General features: G+C 46.7%; 1 protein-coding gene across 4 annotated transcripts in view; it reads right to left on the reverse strand.

The window, feature by feature from the left end:
* LOC120486909 (protein NLRC3) overlaps window positions 1–9,699 on the reverse strand; it is a 30,656-nt gene extending 20,957 nt beyond the window's left edge. Inside the window, exons 1-5 of one of the 4 annotated variants that reach the window (XM_089128183.1) lie at window positions 9,596–9,699; window positions 5,523–5,630; window positions 5,273–5,357; window positions 4,846–5,041; window positions 2,927–4,751 (exon numbers count right to left, since the gene is read on the reverse strand). In XM_089128183.1, the coding sequence (XP_088984309.1) occupies window positions 2,927–4,751; window positions 4,846–4,879 (1,859 nt within the window). In that variant the 5' untranslated portion in view covers window positions 4,880–5,041; window positions 5,273–5,357; window positions 5,523–5,630; window positions 9,596–9,699. Of the gene's footprint in view, window positions 1–2,922; window positions 4,752–4,845; window positions 5,042–5,272; window positions 5,358–5,522; window positions 5,631–9,595 lie in introns of those variants that run through there. The other 3 variants (XM_089128184.1, XM_089128185.1, XM_089128182.1) reach the window with 3 other exon arrangements.
* Between the last annotated feature and the right edge of the window lie 6,734 nt (window positions 9,700–16,433).

Here is a 16,433-nt window from a genome sequence, read left to right on the forward strand (position 1 = left end):
CCTAGCCGCGAGGAATCTAAACACAGTGGAACATTAAAACTCTCCGCCGCCAACTAGCGTTTCGGAGCAGTACTGCAGAGCAACCAAGACCTGAACGCAGAAGTATAAATGCTCATAACGGCGTCGCCTACGTGCGTAGCCAACGCTGTACACTACGGCGTACCCTCGACGCAGAAGTATAAATTGGCCTTTACGCTAGCCATCACTATATAGTCCAATCAGTGTCATGTCACGTTCTGTGGAGTACCGCCTCTTTTTGGGCGATTTCACTCTGGCTGAAAATCGCCCAGAGTGTTCCCATAGACTTGCATTCAAAGATGTTTTTTTTCGAACTGCAGGCACTGCAACGCATTCTCTATGGGTTCCGGGAGGGCTCGCACTCACGTGCTTACATCATCATACGTATCCTTAACTTGTGCAGCGATTGGTGGGAACAAACATCCACTATTAAAAATCTTTAATATTAAGTGACAAATAATATTTTAAAACAATTTTGAATTCAAACAGCAACAATAAAAAATGAAACACTACTTAATTATCTTTATCAAATTGATTTAAAAAAAAAAGCGAGAGCGAGAGAGACTGTTGGGACATCTCGCGAGTTGTGGCTACAGACAGTTGAACTTGAACAACGCCATGGCGAACACAGTCCTTTAGATGCCTACACAGCAAATTTCAGGAGTTGAAAAATCATGAGTTAGGCAAAAAAGAGTTACTTTTGAGTTATTTTTTTTAACTCTGACTACACTTTGTGTTATTGGATACTCCCCGGCTGTGTTGTATTTTGGAGTTCATTCATTGGTGTTCAGACGTTTGGGACGTCCAGAACCCCTAGAGCTGGCCGTCTGACCAAACTGAGCTATCGGGGGAGAAGAGCCTTGGTGAGAGAGGTAAAGAAGAACCCAAAGATCATTGTGGCTGAGCTCTAGAGATGCAGTCGGGAGATGGGAGAAAGTTGTAGTAAGTCAACCATCATTGCAACAATCCACCAGTCGGGGCTTTATGGCAAAGTGGCCCGACGGAAGCCTCTCCTCAGTCAAAGTTTGCTAAAAAAACACCTGAAAGACTCCAAGATGGTGATAAATAAGATCCTCTGGTCTGATGAGACTAAGATAGAAATTTTTGGCCTTAATTCTAAGCGGTATGTGTGGAGAAAACCAGGCACTGCTCATCACCTGTCCAATACAGTCTCAACAGTGAAGCATGGTGGTGGCAGCATGATGCTGTGGGGGTGTTTTCCAGCTGCAGGGACAGGACGACTGGTTGCAATCAAGGGAAAGATGAATGCGCCCAAGTACAGGGATATCCTGGACGAAAACCTTTTCCAGAGTGCACTGGACCTCAGACTGGGCTGAAGGTTCACCTTCCAACAAGACAATGACCCTAAGCACACTGCTAAAATAATGAAGGAGTGGCTTCACAACAACACTGTGGCTGTTCTTGAATGGCCCAGCCAGAGCCCTGACTTAAACCCAATTGAGCATCTCTGGAGAGACCTGAAAATGGCTGTCCACCAACGTTTATCATCCAACCTGACAGAACTGGAGAGGAACTGCAAGGAGGAATGGCAGAGGATACTCCAGTTGTGAAAAACTTGTTGTATCTTTCCCAAAAAGACTCATGGCTGTATTAGATCAAAATTGTGCTTCGACTAAATACTGAGCAAAGGGTCTGAATACTTAGGACCACGTGATATTTCAGTTTTTCTTTTTTAATAACTGTGCAGTGGTGGAATGTAACAAAGTACAAATACTTCGTTACTTTACTTAAGTACATTTTTCACGTATTTTTACTTTACTTAAGTAGAATAAATGGTGCATACTTTTTACTTTTACTTCGTTACATTTTGCAGCAATTATTATACTTTCTACTCCACTACATTTCTACAACTTCTGATACATTTTCGTTACATTTTCTGATCAGTTTTTCTCCCCTGCCAAAACGTAATCTGACCATCCGTTCGTTGCACGTTTGTCTCACCAGTGACGTTTGGTTGCCATAGATACAGTATATCAACCCGGTCACACTAAATGCGTCTCGCACGCAGTGTGTTTATCATGCAACTCATACGCGAAAATTTGTTTTTACGTGCATAGGAAACACACCGTGTGTAATATGTTTGGTTCAGTTAGGATTATGGCAAGCCAAGAGGTTCAGAATTACACCATAAATGAATCGCGTTTACTGCCAAACATAGTTATAAACATATAGTAAGGATAAGCACGATATTGCCTAATTGCAAGCTTGTTTCAGAAATGGTGACATTTTTTTCCATCATTATTGAACATCATTATAGGAGTATTAGGTTGAATGAGTTAGAATTAAATGTTTTATTAATCATTAGAAAATAGTCATTAAGAGAATCAATTGTTATGCAAGTACTTTTACTTTTAATACTTAAAGTACATTTAAAATAAAGTACTTTTTACTTTTTACTTAAGTATGGTTGTCATTGTGTTACTTCTACTTTTACTAAAGTAAATATTTATCTGGGTATTTGTACTTTTACTTAAGTACTGAGATTCAGTACTTCCTCCACCACTGTAACTGTGCAAAAATGACAACAGTTCTGTGTTTTTCTGTCAATACTTAAATGATTTTAGCAAATGGCTGCAATATAACAAAGAGTGAACAATTTAAGGGGGTCTGAATACTTTCTGTACCCACTGTATATATATATAATTCTATATAAGTCATTCAAGTCTGGTGTATTATATGATACAAAACAAACGCACAAACATTTTTACATGGTATTTTATATTTTGTCTTAAGTTGTGATGAACTTTCTCCACACACACACACACACACACACACAGCTTTACAGGTATAGCTTCATGTTTATGATGGGAAATCACTATAATATAAAGTAGATAAATGCATTTTTCAGTTGAGAGCTAAACATGACAAAATACATTAAAAGACTTACAGTGCTCTTCTGGAGGTTTTGATGACTGCCGATAATCTAATGAGGCACTCGTCTGATTTCTTGAATTTCTGAAGCTCAAACTCCTCCAGCTCTTCCTCTGATGTCAACAACACAAAGGCTAAAGCAGACCACTGGGCAGGTGAAAGGTCACCAGATGAGAGACTTCCTTTGCTAAGGTGGGTCTGAATCTCGTTCACCAGAGTTTGGTCGTTCAGTTCATTCAGACAGTAGAACAGATTGATGGATCTCTCTGCAGGAAGATCAGCTTCTAATTTCTGCTTGATGTACTGAACTATCTCCTTGTTGCTCTGGTCAGTGCCGTCTTGCTGTGTCAACAGACCTCGTAAGAGTCGTCGATTGGACTGGAGTGACAGACCGAGGAGGAAGCGAAGGAAAAGGTCCAGGTGTCCATTGTCACTCTCCAGCGCCTTGTCCACTGCAGTCTTGAGAAAATCAATCATGGTTTCATTTCTGTTTTCCTGTTCTGTAGACTCATGATCAAACACACTTGTCTTGTTGATGTCTAGAAACAGATGTGCATAAAGGGCTGCAATAAACTCTTGAATGCTCAAGTGAACAAAGCAGTACATGGTACCAAGAACGATCCCTGTTTCCTCCTTAAAGATCTGGGTACACATGCCTGAGTACACTGATGCCTTATAGACGTCAAGACCACAGGCTTCCAGGTCTGTGTCATAGAAGATCAGGTTGTTTTTTTCCAGCTGATGAAATGCCAGTTTCCCCAGTGAAAGGATGGCATCTTTATCCCAGGAAACATCTGGTGTGTATTCTCCATCATATTTCCGGCGGCTCTGCTGGATCTGAAAGTGGAGAAAGTGTGTGTACATTTGTGTCAGAGTCTTGGGAGTGTCTTCAGTGTTTGATTCCTGCAGTGTTTTAGAGATCTCATCAGTGTTTCTCACATCATTATTTCTCTTCTCCTCCAGAATGTTCTGGAGAACAGTGGCTGAAATCCAGCAGAAGACTGGGATGTGGCACATGATAAAGAGACTCTTTGATTGTTTAACATGATCTATGATTGTGTTGGCTTGATTCTCATCCTTGAATCTCTTTTTGAAGTACTCTTGCTTTTGTGCGTCGCTGAATCCTCGTATCTCTGTCAGCCGGTCGATACAGTCAGGAGGAATCTTACTGGCAGCTGCTGGTCTGCTGGTGATCCAGACGAGAGCAGAAGGAAGCAGATTTCCCTTCATGAGGTTCGTTAGGAGAACATCCAGAGAGGCTGGTGACGATACATCACGCCACGTCTCATTACAATCAAACTTCAGAGGAAGGCGACATTCGTCCAGTCCATCAAGGATGAACAGCACTTTGAACTGATTCCTTCTTGTAAGGTTCAGTCCTTTTGTCTCTGGGAAAAACTGAGTTATAAGGTCCATCAAACTTAGTTTTTCTTTCTCCTTTAAGTTCATCTCTCTGAATGGAAGAGGAAATATGAAGCTGATATCTTGATTTTCTTTTCCTTCAGCCCAGTCCAGAACAAACTTTTGCACAGAGACTGATTTCCCGATGCCAGCGACTCCTTTTGTCAGTACAGTTCGGATCTCCTCGTCTTGTTCAGGCGCTTCAAACAAATGTGTGCATTTAACCTGGATCTCTTGTGCTTCATGACGTCTGGAAGCAACTTCAATCTGTCTGACCTCATGTTCAGTATTGACCTGTTCACTGCCACCCTGAGTGATGTAGAGATCTGTGTAGATGTTATTCAGGAGTGTGGAGTCACCTTGCTTCACCATTCCTTCAAACACACATTGATATTTCTTCTTTAGGCCAGATTTCAGCTGATGAATGAAGATTAGCTCACCTAAACACGGGAACAGAAAATAGATAGTTTTAGTCTTTATTTTCTCTCCTACATTTATAAGAGACAATCAGACAGATGATGACGAGTCTCTTGCCTTCTAGAGCATCAGCAGCTTCATCTTGCTTCATCTCTCTCAGGTAATGTAGTGTGAGATCAAGAGCTGCTGATTTGATACTGGATCTGTTCTCATTAAAGTCCTTCACAAAGTGTTGTGTGTTCTCATGTTGTAATATTTTCTTTAACTTCTCCAGCTCACTATTCAGAAATGTGATTATTTTGCTCTCAAGATCCTATACACAAAAGTAAGAGAAAAGACAGAATAACACAATTTAAGCCAAATTGTTCATCTATTTTTGATCAACACTATTCATTAAATAATTATAATACATGTACATAAAAGTTGTGATAAAATGTGTTTAAAAGGAAAAAAGAAGATGAAGGAAAAATGTAACTAAATTTTTTTGTTCAATAACATTTATTTATTAGAAATATTAAACATTCATAAAAATCTGTTTTCCTACCTGGAAGATCCCAAGAAGATTGTCTTTGAAATTCTCGTGTTTCCTGTGAGTCTGAAGGTCTGAGTCTAATGTCTCATATTGAAGCCTGTAATCACATTAGTAAAATAAAATACTAACTGATATTTTACAGAAAGAGAGAAAAGCATTAGCTGTGAATACTCTGACAAATATTTGATCTAAACATGTTTTATGATTGGTATTCACTGATACATCTTAATGCATGACAAAAAAAATGAGTAACACAAAATACCTTTTATAAGATGATGGTGTTTTCTCACTGAACTTTGGTAAATCTCCATGTTTAGACTGATCACTCTTCAGAGACACAGAGCTGGACACATGTGAGCCTGATCTTACACTGATGACACAATGAACAGAGAGAGAGAGAGAGAGAGAGAGAGAGAGAGAGAGAGAGAGAGAGAGAGAGAGAGAGAGAGAGAGAGAGAGAGAGAGAGAGAGAGAGAGAGAGAGAGAGAGAGAGAGAGAAAACACTTTACTACAGGAGATACTTTGTCTCATTTGTAAAGGTTTCATGTTGCAAATAGTAATTAAAGGGGTGATGAACTAAGAAATCATATTTTCCTTGAGCTTTTGACATCTAAGAGGTCATCATATTATAATAATATCCTGTAAGTTTCAGAACTGAAAATGTCCTTGTTAGTCCAATAAAAGCTTTTATTGACACCAGTCTCAGCAAACGACTCGTTTTTAAAAGTGGGGAACTATGATGACAAAGAGGATAAAACACCACCCCCCCCACAGAAGAAGATCAACACCTACTTCAACACAGCCGGTTTAGCCCCACCCACCGATTAGCGCATTACATGCATAGCTAAATAACATAGATGCCTACCTCGTGATGATAAACCGAATCGAGCTACCGAGCAATACAGAATATTGTGCAGTTCCTGGTTGTGGAAGAAGACAGTCGCTGCATAAGCTTCCTCTGGATTCCAATAGGACTGCATGGATAAACTTTATTTTTAATGATGTTCCAGCAGATGAGGTAAAACATCGTCGTCTGTTCGCTTCATTTCACTGAGGATAGTTTTGTAAACAAGACTGGATTTGCAGACGATTAAGAGTAAAGAACGGTGCTGTGCCGTCTATATTGGATCTGACAGGAATTGTGTAACACACGGACTCTGGGTCGAACATGTATGGGCGAATCATTCCGGTTGCCATTTTGCAACATTGGACGTTTTCAGAACAATTTCCCCCAAGTGCATCGACGGGTGAGTTGAAACTCATTATAATGCAAAACTGTTATCCACTCACAGCAGTGGGCGTTTACTTCCAAGTCTTCAGTGCGAGACACCCATAAAAAGAAAGGCTCAAAACTAGGCTAGAGATAGCCTATTACATATTCATTTTGATGTTTTTGAATGCAAAAACCAAGTGAACGTCATAAGTTGACCTCAGACAACAATATAATAAAATTTTAAAAAGCCAGTTCATGACCCCTTTAAATGCAGTATAGCCGTGCATTCGTTCATTTATAACTACGGCTGGATGGATGGACATGATTTATTTTCCATAGTGAATGTATGTCTCCTTGTGTCTGCCTGTGTAACTGTGTTTCATAAATCCCCCTACACAGTCAAGTTCAATCACATACACCACTGTGGACAAATAATACAAGCCTATAATTAGAGCTGCACGATGTATCAATTTAGCATCGATATCGAGATGTTCGCATCCACGATAGTCACATCTCAAGGATGTGCGATGTCACTTATAGGGATCGTAGTTGCTCCGTGATTACTAGGCTCCGTGACAGCAGCTCCCCGGCCCGTAACGCTTGTGATTCGCGGATTAAATGCAAAGTTTAACCATCATAGTGTGAGATTTTATCAATTTGCAAGTATTGTCAGTTTAAACATCAAGCGCAAGAAGACTGGAACTTCTGAACTACCACTGGTTGTGAATTGTACTATAATAACATTGCCTTATCTTCTCTAAAAAGCGTTCCACACATTCAGATGACATAAACCATACTTTCAATAAAAATAAAAAAAAATCTATGTAGTGATGAAATGTTTTCTGTGTTGAGACAAATCTTGTGTGATGTCCTAAACTGCCTGGATAATCACACAGTGGCCCTCATTTATCAAAAGTGCGTACACCACATTTTCAGCGTACACCTTGCGTACACTCAAAACCACGGTGAGTTTGAGATTTATCAATATGGACGTTGGCGTACGGCACGCTCGAATCCTACACCAGCTCAGGAGGTGGTGTACGCACGTTTTGAGTTAGTGAGGAAACGCGCAGAAAAATTCCTAACACCACAAAACGCACTGACAAACTAAAAGATATGATATATTATGACCCACTGTAAAACAAACAAACAAACAAAAAAAACAACAACATAGAAATGATAAACTTCAGTATTTATTTTTGTGTAACGTGGACTTCAATGTTTAATTTGTGTGACTTTACCAAAGCATTTGATTTGTAGCCTAAGCATATATTCCTTCAGTTGCGAGCCCACTTTACCCTGACGTTTCAGGATTATCCCCGGCAGGTGCGCACGGACTGGGTTTGGTAGCCTAATGAAAGGCTTTCAATGACCAAAAAATAATTCAGACTAACAAAATAATAAAAAATACATTCTTCTTCTTTTAAATGATGATAATAATAGAAATAATAATAACGACATCCTTCTTCTAAATAACAATAAGCATCATTAATGCAAATCATAATAATAAGAAGAATACTATTACAAATTGTCATGCAATTATTAATGTGAATGAATGGTACTTCACATCATCATCATCACTATTATACATGTGACGTGATTCAAAATTGAATGCTAATTTCAAAAGACGTGCTGTAAAATAATGCATTGTGATAGGTCATTTCGGCTCCACGTCGGAGAAGTTTCTCTTCTTTGCCGTCTTCCGTGTGTCCATGGCGTAAAATAAGGGCGTGGGGGGAGCGGAGACTTGAATATTTAGGGGCGTGTTATTCTAATGATGATCGTTTTCGGCCGCGGGATTTATCAAGGGCAGGCATTGCGTACACCTGGATTTCAAAGGTACGCACATCTTCATAAATCAGGCGATGAGAGGAGTGTAAGCATAATCTTACACCAAAATATACACCCGTTTCTACGCAAGATTGATAAATGAGGGCCAATGTGTGCCGTGGTCCATTAATGACACGTCCGATTCACGAACTAATGACTCCTTTGAACCGATTCACTTTAATGAATGGTTAAAACAACTGATCTATCCAACACTGAACTCAAGAGACATTCGGAAACACTTTACAATAAGGTACCATTTATTAAAGTCTAGTTCAAAGGCGGACAGAGTACACAGCTTTATTACTTGAGTAAAAGTACAGATACCTCTGGCTAAATTTTACTCAAGTACAAGTAAAAGTACTACAGTCAGACGTCTACTTGAGTAAAAGTACTGAAGTACTTGTTTTTAAAAGTACTTGAGTATCAAGAGTACATTTTCTAAATATTGCATTACTACTGCCACAGTGCTTACATTTATGAACAGAAACGTCCTACTTGGAGTTATGAAAATGTTAAAGTTAATACCTTGGAGAATGTAAAAGGAATTGAAAGTAAAATCAAGTCATATTCATTTTTTTTTTTTACCATGTTGCTTTATTTAACATTTAAATTCAGAAAATTGAAATAGTCTGGCGAGGTGGGGTCACAGGCTGGCACATTCGCGGGATGGACCTGCTGCATCTTTATCCATGGTTTCGTCCATAGTTTGGTCTCTTATCTACTGTAAATCTGACCATGGAGTTGACTTTGGCGGAAAGCTGAAGATTGCTGATTGGTTGTCCCAATCAGTGGCACCTGCACAATCCAATCACGTTTGAGAGGGAAACAACAATTTGAGGGTTTCTGAGATTTTTCTTATTACCATTTTTTTTAGTTTTTTTTTTTTTAGAAGTAGTTACTTTTTACTCACGCTAATGGATAGAAATGTATTGGAGTAAAGAGTACGATATTTCCCTCTCAAATGTACTTGAGTAAAGTCATGAGTACTCCCCAAAAAATGATACTCGAGTAAAGTACAGATCCCTCAAAATTGTACTTAAGAACTGTACTCAAGTAAATGTACTCCGATACTGTCCGGCTCTAGTCTAGTTAACTACATTAGTTAACATTCTATTAATATTAGTTTCTATGTGGTTTTACTCCATGATTAAACCAGTCATTCTAGAATTATTCATTCTTTCCAAATAGAGCTATTCAAGTCATCTGGAGAAATTGTTTTAAATCACAAATATATATTGTGGAAAAAGAAAATATCGCAATGCCATTTTTACCAATATCGTGCACACAAATACCTTTTCTTAGATGATGGTGTTTTCTCACTGAAGTTTGGTCCTTCATCATTAGACTGATCACTCTTCAGAGACACAGAGCTGGACACATGTGAGCCTGATCTTACACTGATGACACAAAGAACAGAGAGAGAGAGAAAACACTTTAGTAAAGCAGGATCAACTGTGTCTGAAACACACCTGTGTCTTTATCTAATCCTCCGCAGAAACACACACACTCACACAATTTACAGTTCCCTTTCGTAGTCACTTCGAGTTACGTCAGAAGTGACGGAGATTGGGGGTTTCGCATAGAAAGCCAATCCTCTTCGAGTATTTAAACACGAGCCAATGGCATGCAATGCCTTGGGGCTGCGGAAATTTGCATAGCGTACTCCGCCCTACTCCGTGAGTATAAAAGGAGGAAGTGAACGCAACCGCAGTATGTTTTCGCTTCGGAGCCAAGAGAACCTCTTCACTCCTAAAAGCTGATTCAAGACTCTTCGAGAACGAGCGTCCTCTTCAGTGTTGGTGTGACGGCGGTACCCAGCGAGATTTTGCATTGCCTGCGATCTGAGCAGTGGTCTGCCAGACTTTGCACTTCTCCCTGGCAGCTTCAGCGCTGAAAGAGTGAATTTCTCCTTTCTCATAAAAGTGAAAGTGAAAGAGCTGCACGCGGCACGTCTTTTTAAAGATGGTTCGCCCGTGCCCTTCTGGATGTGGTAGATTTCTGTCGTCATCTGATGGTCACGAACGCTGCTTTGTATGCCTGGGCATTCAGCATGCAGCAGCAGCGTTCGTGGATGACTCATGTTCCTTCTGTGGGAGCATGACCATCTCCACACTGAGGTCGAGGCTCAATGATCTCACTAGAGTGAGAGCCCCGGTCCCCCCTACTCGATCGGCTTCCTTCACGGAAGGGGGCCCGTCGACTCGGGGACCCGGCGATCTAACGGTGACGGTGTGGGATAAAGCCCCGACGATTCCTCGGGCCACACCTCCCGCCTCAGTGCGTGAGCCAGCGAGCGCTAGCGCGACTCGGTCGGTTGTCTCTTCGGCGGCACCGGCTGCTTCGAGCAGCGCTCCAGATGATGATGTGATGTCTATCACAGCATCACTAGGCGGGCTTGAGTCCTCGGGAGAGGAAGATGCGGCTGCGTTGCCCCCTTCGGGAGTGCCAGCGTTGCCCGTGTCAGATCCCGAGCTGACGGCCATGCTGTCTCGAGCCGCTGGGAGTATCGGGCTAGAATGGAAACCTCCATCCTGCCCCGATCTCTCGCGGATGGATAACTGGTATCTGGACAAAGCTGCCGCCGCAAGGCCACGGCCAACTCCAATACCTTTTTTCCCCGAGCTGCATGCGGAGTTATCGCGCTCTTGGGGGGCTCCTTTGTCCACTCGAGAGCGCGATCTCTCCCCCGCCTTTCCCCCCCTCGACGGTGGGGCCGCCCGTGGGTACACTGGGATGCCCCCGGTGGAGCGCTCTGTTGCGATGCAGCTGTGTCCACAGAGCGCCTCCACCCGTGGTCCTCCTAAGCACCCATCCAAAGCCTGTGGGTTCTCGTCTGCTATGGCGGCGCGAGCCTATAGAGCGGCGGGACAGGCGGCTTCCGCTTTGCATGCCATGAGCACTTTGCAGGTCTTCCAAGCGAAGATGCTCAGAGACATGCACGAGGGCGGGACTGACTCGACGGCATTTAAAGATCTGCGGTCCGCCACTGACCTTGCTCTCCGGGCAACGAAAGTGGCCGCTCGCGCCGTCGGTCAGGTGATGGCCACTTCGGTGGTTCAGGAGCGCCATCTCTGGCTCAACCTGGCGGACACGCGGAGCGCTGAGCGGACTCGTCTGCTCGACGCTCCGCTCTCCCAGGTTGGCCTTTTCGGCGGTGCGGTCGAGGACTTCGCCCAGCAGTTCTCCACCGCCCAGAAGCAGACGGAGGCCATTAAACACATCCTGCCCCGACGACCAGCTGCTGCCTCCACCCAGTCATCGGCGCAGGTGCCTCCCTCTGCTCGCCGCCGAGGACGCCCCCCTGCGGCTCCCCTCCCTCCCGCCCGGCCCCAGCAGCAGCCTTCACCCGGGCCCCGGCGTCGAGGAGGCCGCAGGCCGGCGTCTCAGCCCCCTCAGGCCGCTCGCCCCGCTAAACGCCAGGCCAAGCGAAGATCCTGACACGGGCCGCTCAGTGACGATCTCGAGTCTTTCTCAGGAGGCGGTAGCAGGCCCCCTCCTTCCCCCGGTGGAGGGCCGGGGGAGAATCTTTTGTTCTCAGCTCCCCGCTGCTCACCCACGGGTGGGCAGCACCCTGAACTGGTTAAAGAAAGACTTGACATCCTCACTGAGCTCACAGACTGGAGTGGGTGCGCTCGATGCCCCCGTGCGTCAGCCCACACACTCCTCTCTGTCTCTGAGGGCGCGGAAGGGTGCGTGTGTCGTCCCCGGGCTACACCAATCCCTTCCCCCTCTGTCGCCAGACCCCCGGCAGAACAGACCCCCGTGGAACGCTCCGCTTTCCCTGGTCCCTTCTGTCGGGGAGCGGGCTTCGACGCATCCGAGCGGGGTAACCCCTGCACGCGTGCCAGTCGACCCGCACCGCTGCCCCTCCGGGGGGACGTCTGTGGTTCGCATGACCCCGTTGGCTCATTTCCTGGAAGCCTGGCTAGCGCTTCCCGGGATATCCCGCTGGGTCATCAGAACGATCAGATTCGGCTACGCGATTCAGTTCGCACGGTCTCCTCCCCGCTTCAGGGGAGTTCGCTCCACGATAGTTGGTGGCAATGCCCCAGTCCTGAGAGCGGAGATTGCGACCCTGCTGGCGAAGGGTGCAATCGAGACGGTCCCTCCAGCCGAGGTGAAGTCCGGGTTTTACAGCCCCTACTTCATTGTCCCCAAGAAGACCGGTGGGTTACGACCGATCCTGGACCTGCGCATTTTGAACCGTTCTCTCCATCGACTACCGTTCAAAATGCTCACGGCCAAACGCATTTTCGAATGTGTTCGGTATCAGGATTGGTTTGCAGCGATCGACCTGAAGGACGCGTACTTCCATGTGTCCATCTTACCTCGACACAGACCGTTTCTTCGGTTTGCCTTCGAGGGCCAGGCATATCAGTACGCCGTTCTCCCATTCGGGTTAGCTCTGTCCCCTCGCGTCTTCACGAAGATCGTCGAGGCAGCCCTTGTTCCCCTTCGCGAACACGGGGTTCGCATCCTGAATTATCTCGACGACTGGCTGATACTAGCACACTCTCGAGCTCAGCTTTGCGAACACAGAGACTTGGTGCTCCGGCACCTAGCCCGTTTGGGCCTTCGGGTCAACCGGGAGAAGAGCAAACTTTGCCCCGTGCAGAGGATCTCTTTTCTCGGCATGGAGATAGACTCGGTCGCCATGTCCGCGCAGCTCACGAACGAGCGCGCGCACTCACTGCTGACTTGTCTTCGACAGTTCGAGGGCAAGAGTGCGGTTCCACTGAAACTATTTCAGAGGCTCCTGGGGCATATGGCATCCGCGGCCGCGGCAACGCCGCTCGGTTTGCTTCATATGAGACCGCTTCAGCTGTGGCTTCGCGATCGAGTCCCGAGGTGGGCATGGCATCGCGGCTCGCTCCGAGTTCCAGTAACTCCAGCGTGCCGCCGAACCTTCTTCCCGTGGTCGAACCTCAGCTTTTTACGGACCGGCGTCCCTATTCAGCGAGTTTCCAGGCATCTCGTTGTCTCCACGGATGCATCTACCACGGGTTGGGGTGCCATGTGCAATGGGCATGCAGCCGCCGGTTCCTGGACAGGAGCCCAGCGCCTCATGCACATCAATTGCCTCGAGCTGTTGGCAGTACGGCTCGCCCTTCGCCGCTTCCGAGCGTTGCTCAAGGGCCAGCATGTGCTTGTCCGCTCAGACAACACTACGGCAGTAGCGTACATCAACCACCAGGGGGGTCTACGCTCACGCCAGTTGTCGCAGCTCGCCCGCCACCTCTTGATATGGAGTCAGAAGCACCTGAGGTCCCTTCGTGCAGTTTACATTCCTGGAGACCGGAACTGGGCAGCCGACGAGCTGTCCCGGGTCCGCCCCATCTCCGGCGAGTGGCGACTCCATCCCCAGTCGGTCCAGCTGATTTGGGACGAGTTCGGGGAGGCACAGATAGACCTGTTCGCCTCTCGGGACTCGTCCCACTGCGCCCAGTTTTATTCTCTGACCCGCGGCACTCTCGGCTCGGATGCGCTGGCGCACAGCTGGCCACGGGGCCCACGCAAGTATGCGTTTCCCCCAGTGAGCCTCCTTGCACGGGTGTTGTGCAAGATCAAGGAGGACGAGGAGCAGGTCTTGCTGGTAGCCCCCTACTGGCCCACCAAGACGTGGTTCTCCGATCTCATGCTCCTCGCGACAGCACCTCCTTGGCCTATTCCTCTGAGACCAGACCTACTCTCTCAGAGACGGGGCACTCTGTGGCACCCTCGTCCCGATCTTTGGAGGCTGCACGTGTGGCTCCTGGACGGGACGAGGCAGGTTTGAGTTCGCTGCCACCTGCGGTGGCGGCAACCATCACTTCCGCAAGAGCGTCGTCCACGAGACACCTTTATGCGTTGAAGTGGAACCTCTTCGTCAATTGGTGCTCTTCTCGCGGAGAAGACCCCCGGAGATGTTCGATCAGTGTCGTGCTTTCCTTCCTGCAAGAAGGGTTGGAGCGCAGGCTGTCGCCCTCCACCCTTAAGGTTTACGTCGCGGCCATTGCCGCTTCTCATGAAGCAGTGGAAGGTAAGTCCTTAGGGAAGCACGACCTGGTCATCAGGTTCCTGAGGGGAGCGAGGAGGCTGCATCCGCCTCGTCCTCCCCTCGTACCCTCTTGGGACCTCTCGGTAGTTTTAAGTGCTCTGCAGAGGCATCCCTTTGAGCCTTTGCAATCGGTAGAGTTAAAGTTTCTGTCCATGAAGACAGCGCTCCTGGTTGCATTGGCCTCCATCAAGAGGGTGGGGGACCTGCACGCATTCTCCGTTGACGAAGCGTGCCTGGAGTTCGGGCCGGCTTACTCTCACGTGATCCTGAGACCCCGGCCTGGATATGTGCCCAAGGTTCCCACCACTCCCTTCCGGGACCAGGTGGTGAACCTGCAAGCGCTGCCCCCGGAGGAGGCAGACCCAGCCTTGGCACTGCTCTGTCCGGTACGTGCTCTCCGCACCTATGTCGACAGAACGCAGTGTTTCAGGACCTCAGACCAGCTCTTTGTCTGTCATGGAGGGAGCCAGAAGGGAAGAGCTCTCTCAAAGCAACGGCTGTCCCACTGGATTGTGGATGCCATTGCTTTGTCTTACCAGCAGCAAGGCCTTCCGTGCCCCCTTGGTGTGACGGCCCATTCCACTCGGAGTGTGGCCTCCTCTTGGGCTTTAGCGCACGGCGCCTCGCTAACAGACATCTGCAGAGCTGCAGGCTGGGCGACACCCAACACCTTCGCCAGATTCTATAATCTGCGAATTGAGCCGGTATCCTCTCACGTACTCGTTTCGGCCAGTTCTGGATCCGCTCAGGTGTCTTCGCTTGCTCGCCACTCCACTCCCCGGACTGGATAAGTGCGATATTTCCTCAGTTCTTCCATTGAAGCCTTGAGTCCTCCAGCACCGACGATGCGGGCACCACTGCTGTGGCTCTGGATGCTGGCTAGGTGCCTCCATGCGTACGGTTCCCCCTTGGTAACCGTCTCATGTGTATTATCCACTGTAAGCCTCTCTGAGCATGTGTCTTCCCTTGGCAAGCCATCTGCCACCCCTGGAGCTGAAATTAGTAGCCACCTGCGGTTGGTGCTCCAGTGATTCCATATGTGTTCCTATGTGGCCATATGTGTATTCGTAAGTCCTCCCTTCGGTAGGCAGCTGGTAGCATGTCCCCTTCGGGATATGTTTCCCAGTGTACCTTGGTAATCCTGTGTTAAGTCGGATCCCCTAAGGAAAACAGGTAAGGCTCGGGGGTTCAGACTTTCGCAGGGCACTGGAAGACAGCCTGAAGTTGGCGTGATGGCACAGACCCCCAATCTCCGTCACTTCTGACGTAACTCGAAGTGACTACGAAAGGGAACGTCTCGGTTACGTATGTAACCCTCGTTCCCTGAGTAGGGAACGGAGACGTTACGTCTCCCTGCCACTTCTGCTGTATCGCTGGGTAGATGCCGAGTTCAGTCTTGGCTCCTCAGCGAAGACATACTGCGGTTGCGTTCACTTCCTCCTTTTATACTCACGGAGTAGGGCGGAGTACGCTATGCAAATTTCCGCAGCCCCAAGGCATTGCATGCCATTGGCTCGTGTTTAAATACTCGAAGAGGATTGGCTTTCTATGCGAAACCCCCCAATCTCCGTCACTTCTGACGTAACGTCTCCGTTCCCTACTCAGGGAACGAGGGTTACATACGTAACCGAGACGTTTCTCCAATCTTCCCAAATTCTGATAGAGGGCCATGAGACTTAGACCTGAGTGCAAAAATGGAGGTTCTAGCCCCTTCCAGAGCTGAGATATCGAAACTCAAAAATTCGGCCGGAAAAAAAAACGACAGTGGTACCCCTTACGTTTTTTTTTTTTGGGCGAAAAATTAAGTTTCTCCAATCTTCCCAAATTCTGATAGAGGGCCATGAGACTTAGACCTGAGTGCAAAAATGGAGGTTCTAGCCCCTTCCAGAGCTGAGATATCGAAACTCAAAAATTCGGCCCGAAAAAAAAACGACAGTGGTACCCCTTACGTTTTTTTTTTTTGGGCGAAAAATTAAGTTTCTCCAATCTTCCCAAATTCTGATAGAGGGCCATGAGACTTAGACCTGAGTGCAAAAATGGAGGTTCTAGCCCCTTCCAGAGCTGAGATATCGAAACTCAAAAATTCGGCCCGA

This window comes from Pimephales promelas, unplaced genomic scaffold (assembly GCF_988280905.1).
Source record: "Pimephales promelas unplaced genomic scaffold, fPimPro1.hap1.1 HAP1_SCAFFOLD_80, whole genome shotgun sequence".
Lineage (NCBI taxonomy): Eukaryota > Metazoa > Chordata > Actinopteri > Cypriniformes > Leuciscidae > Pimephales > Pimephales promelas.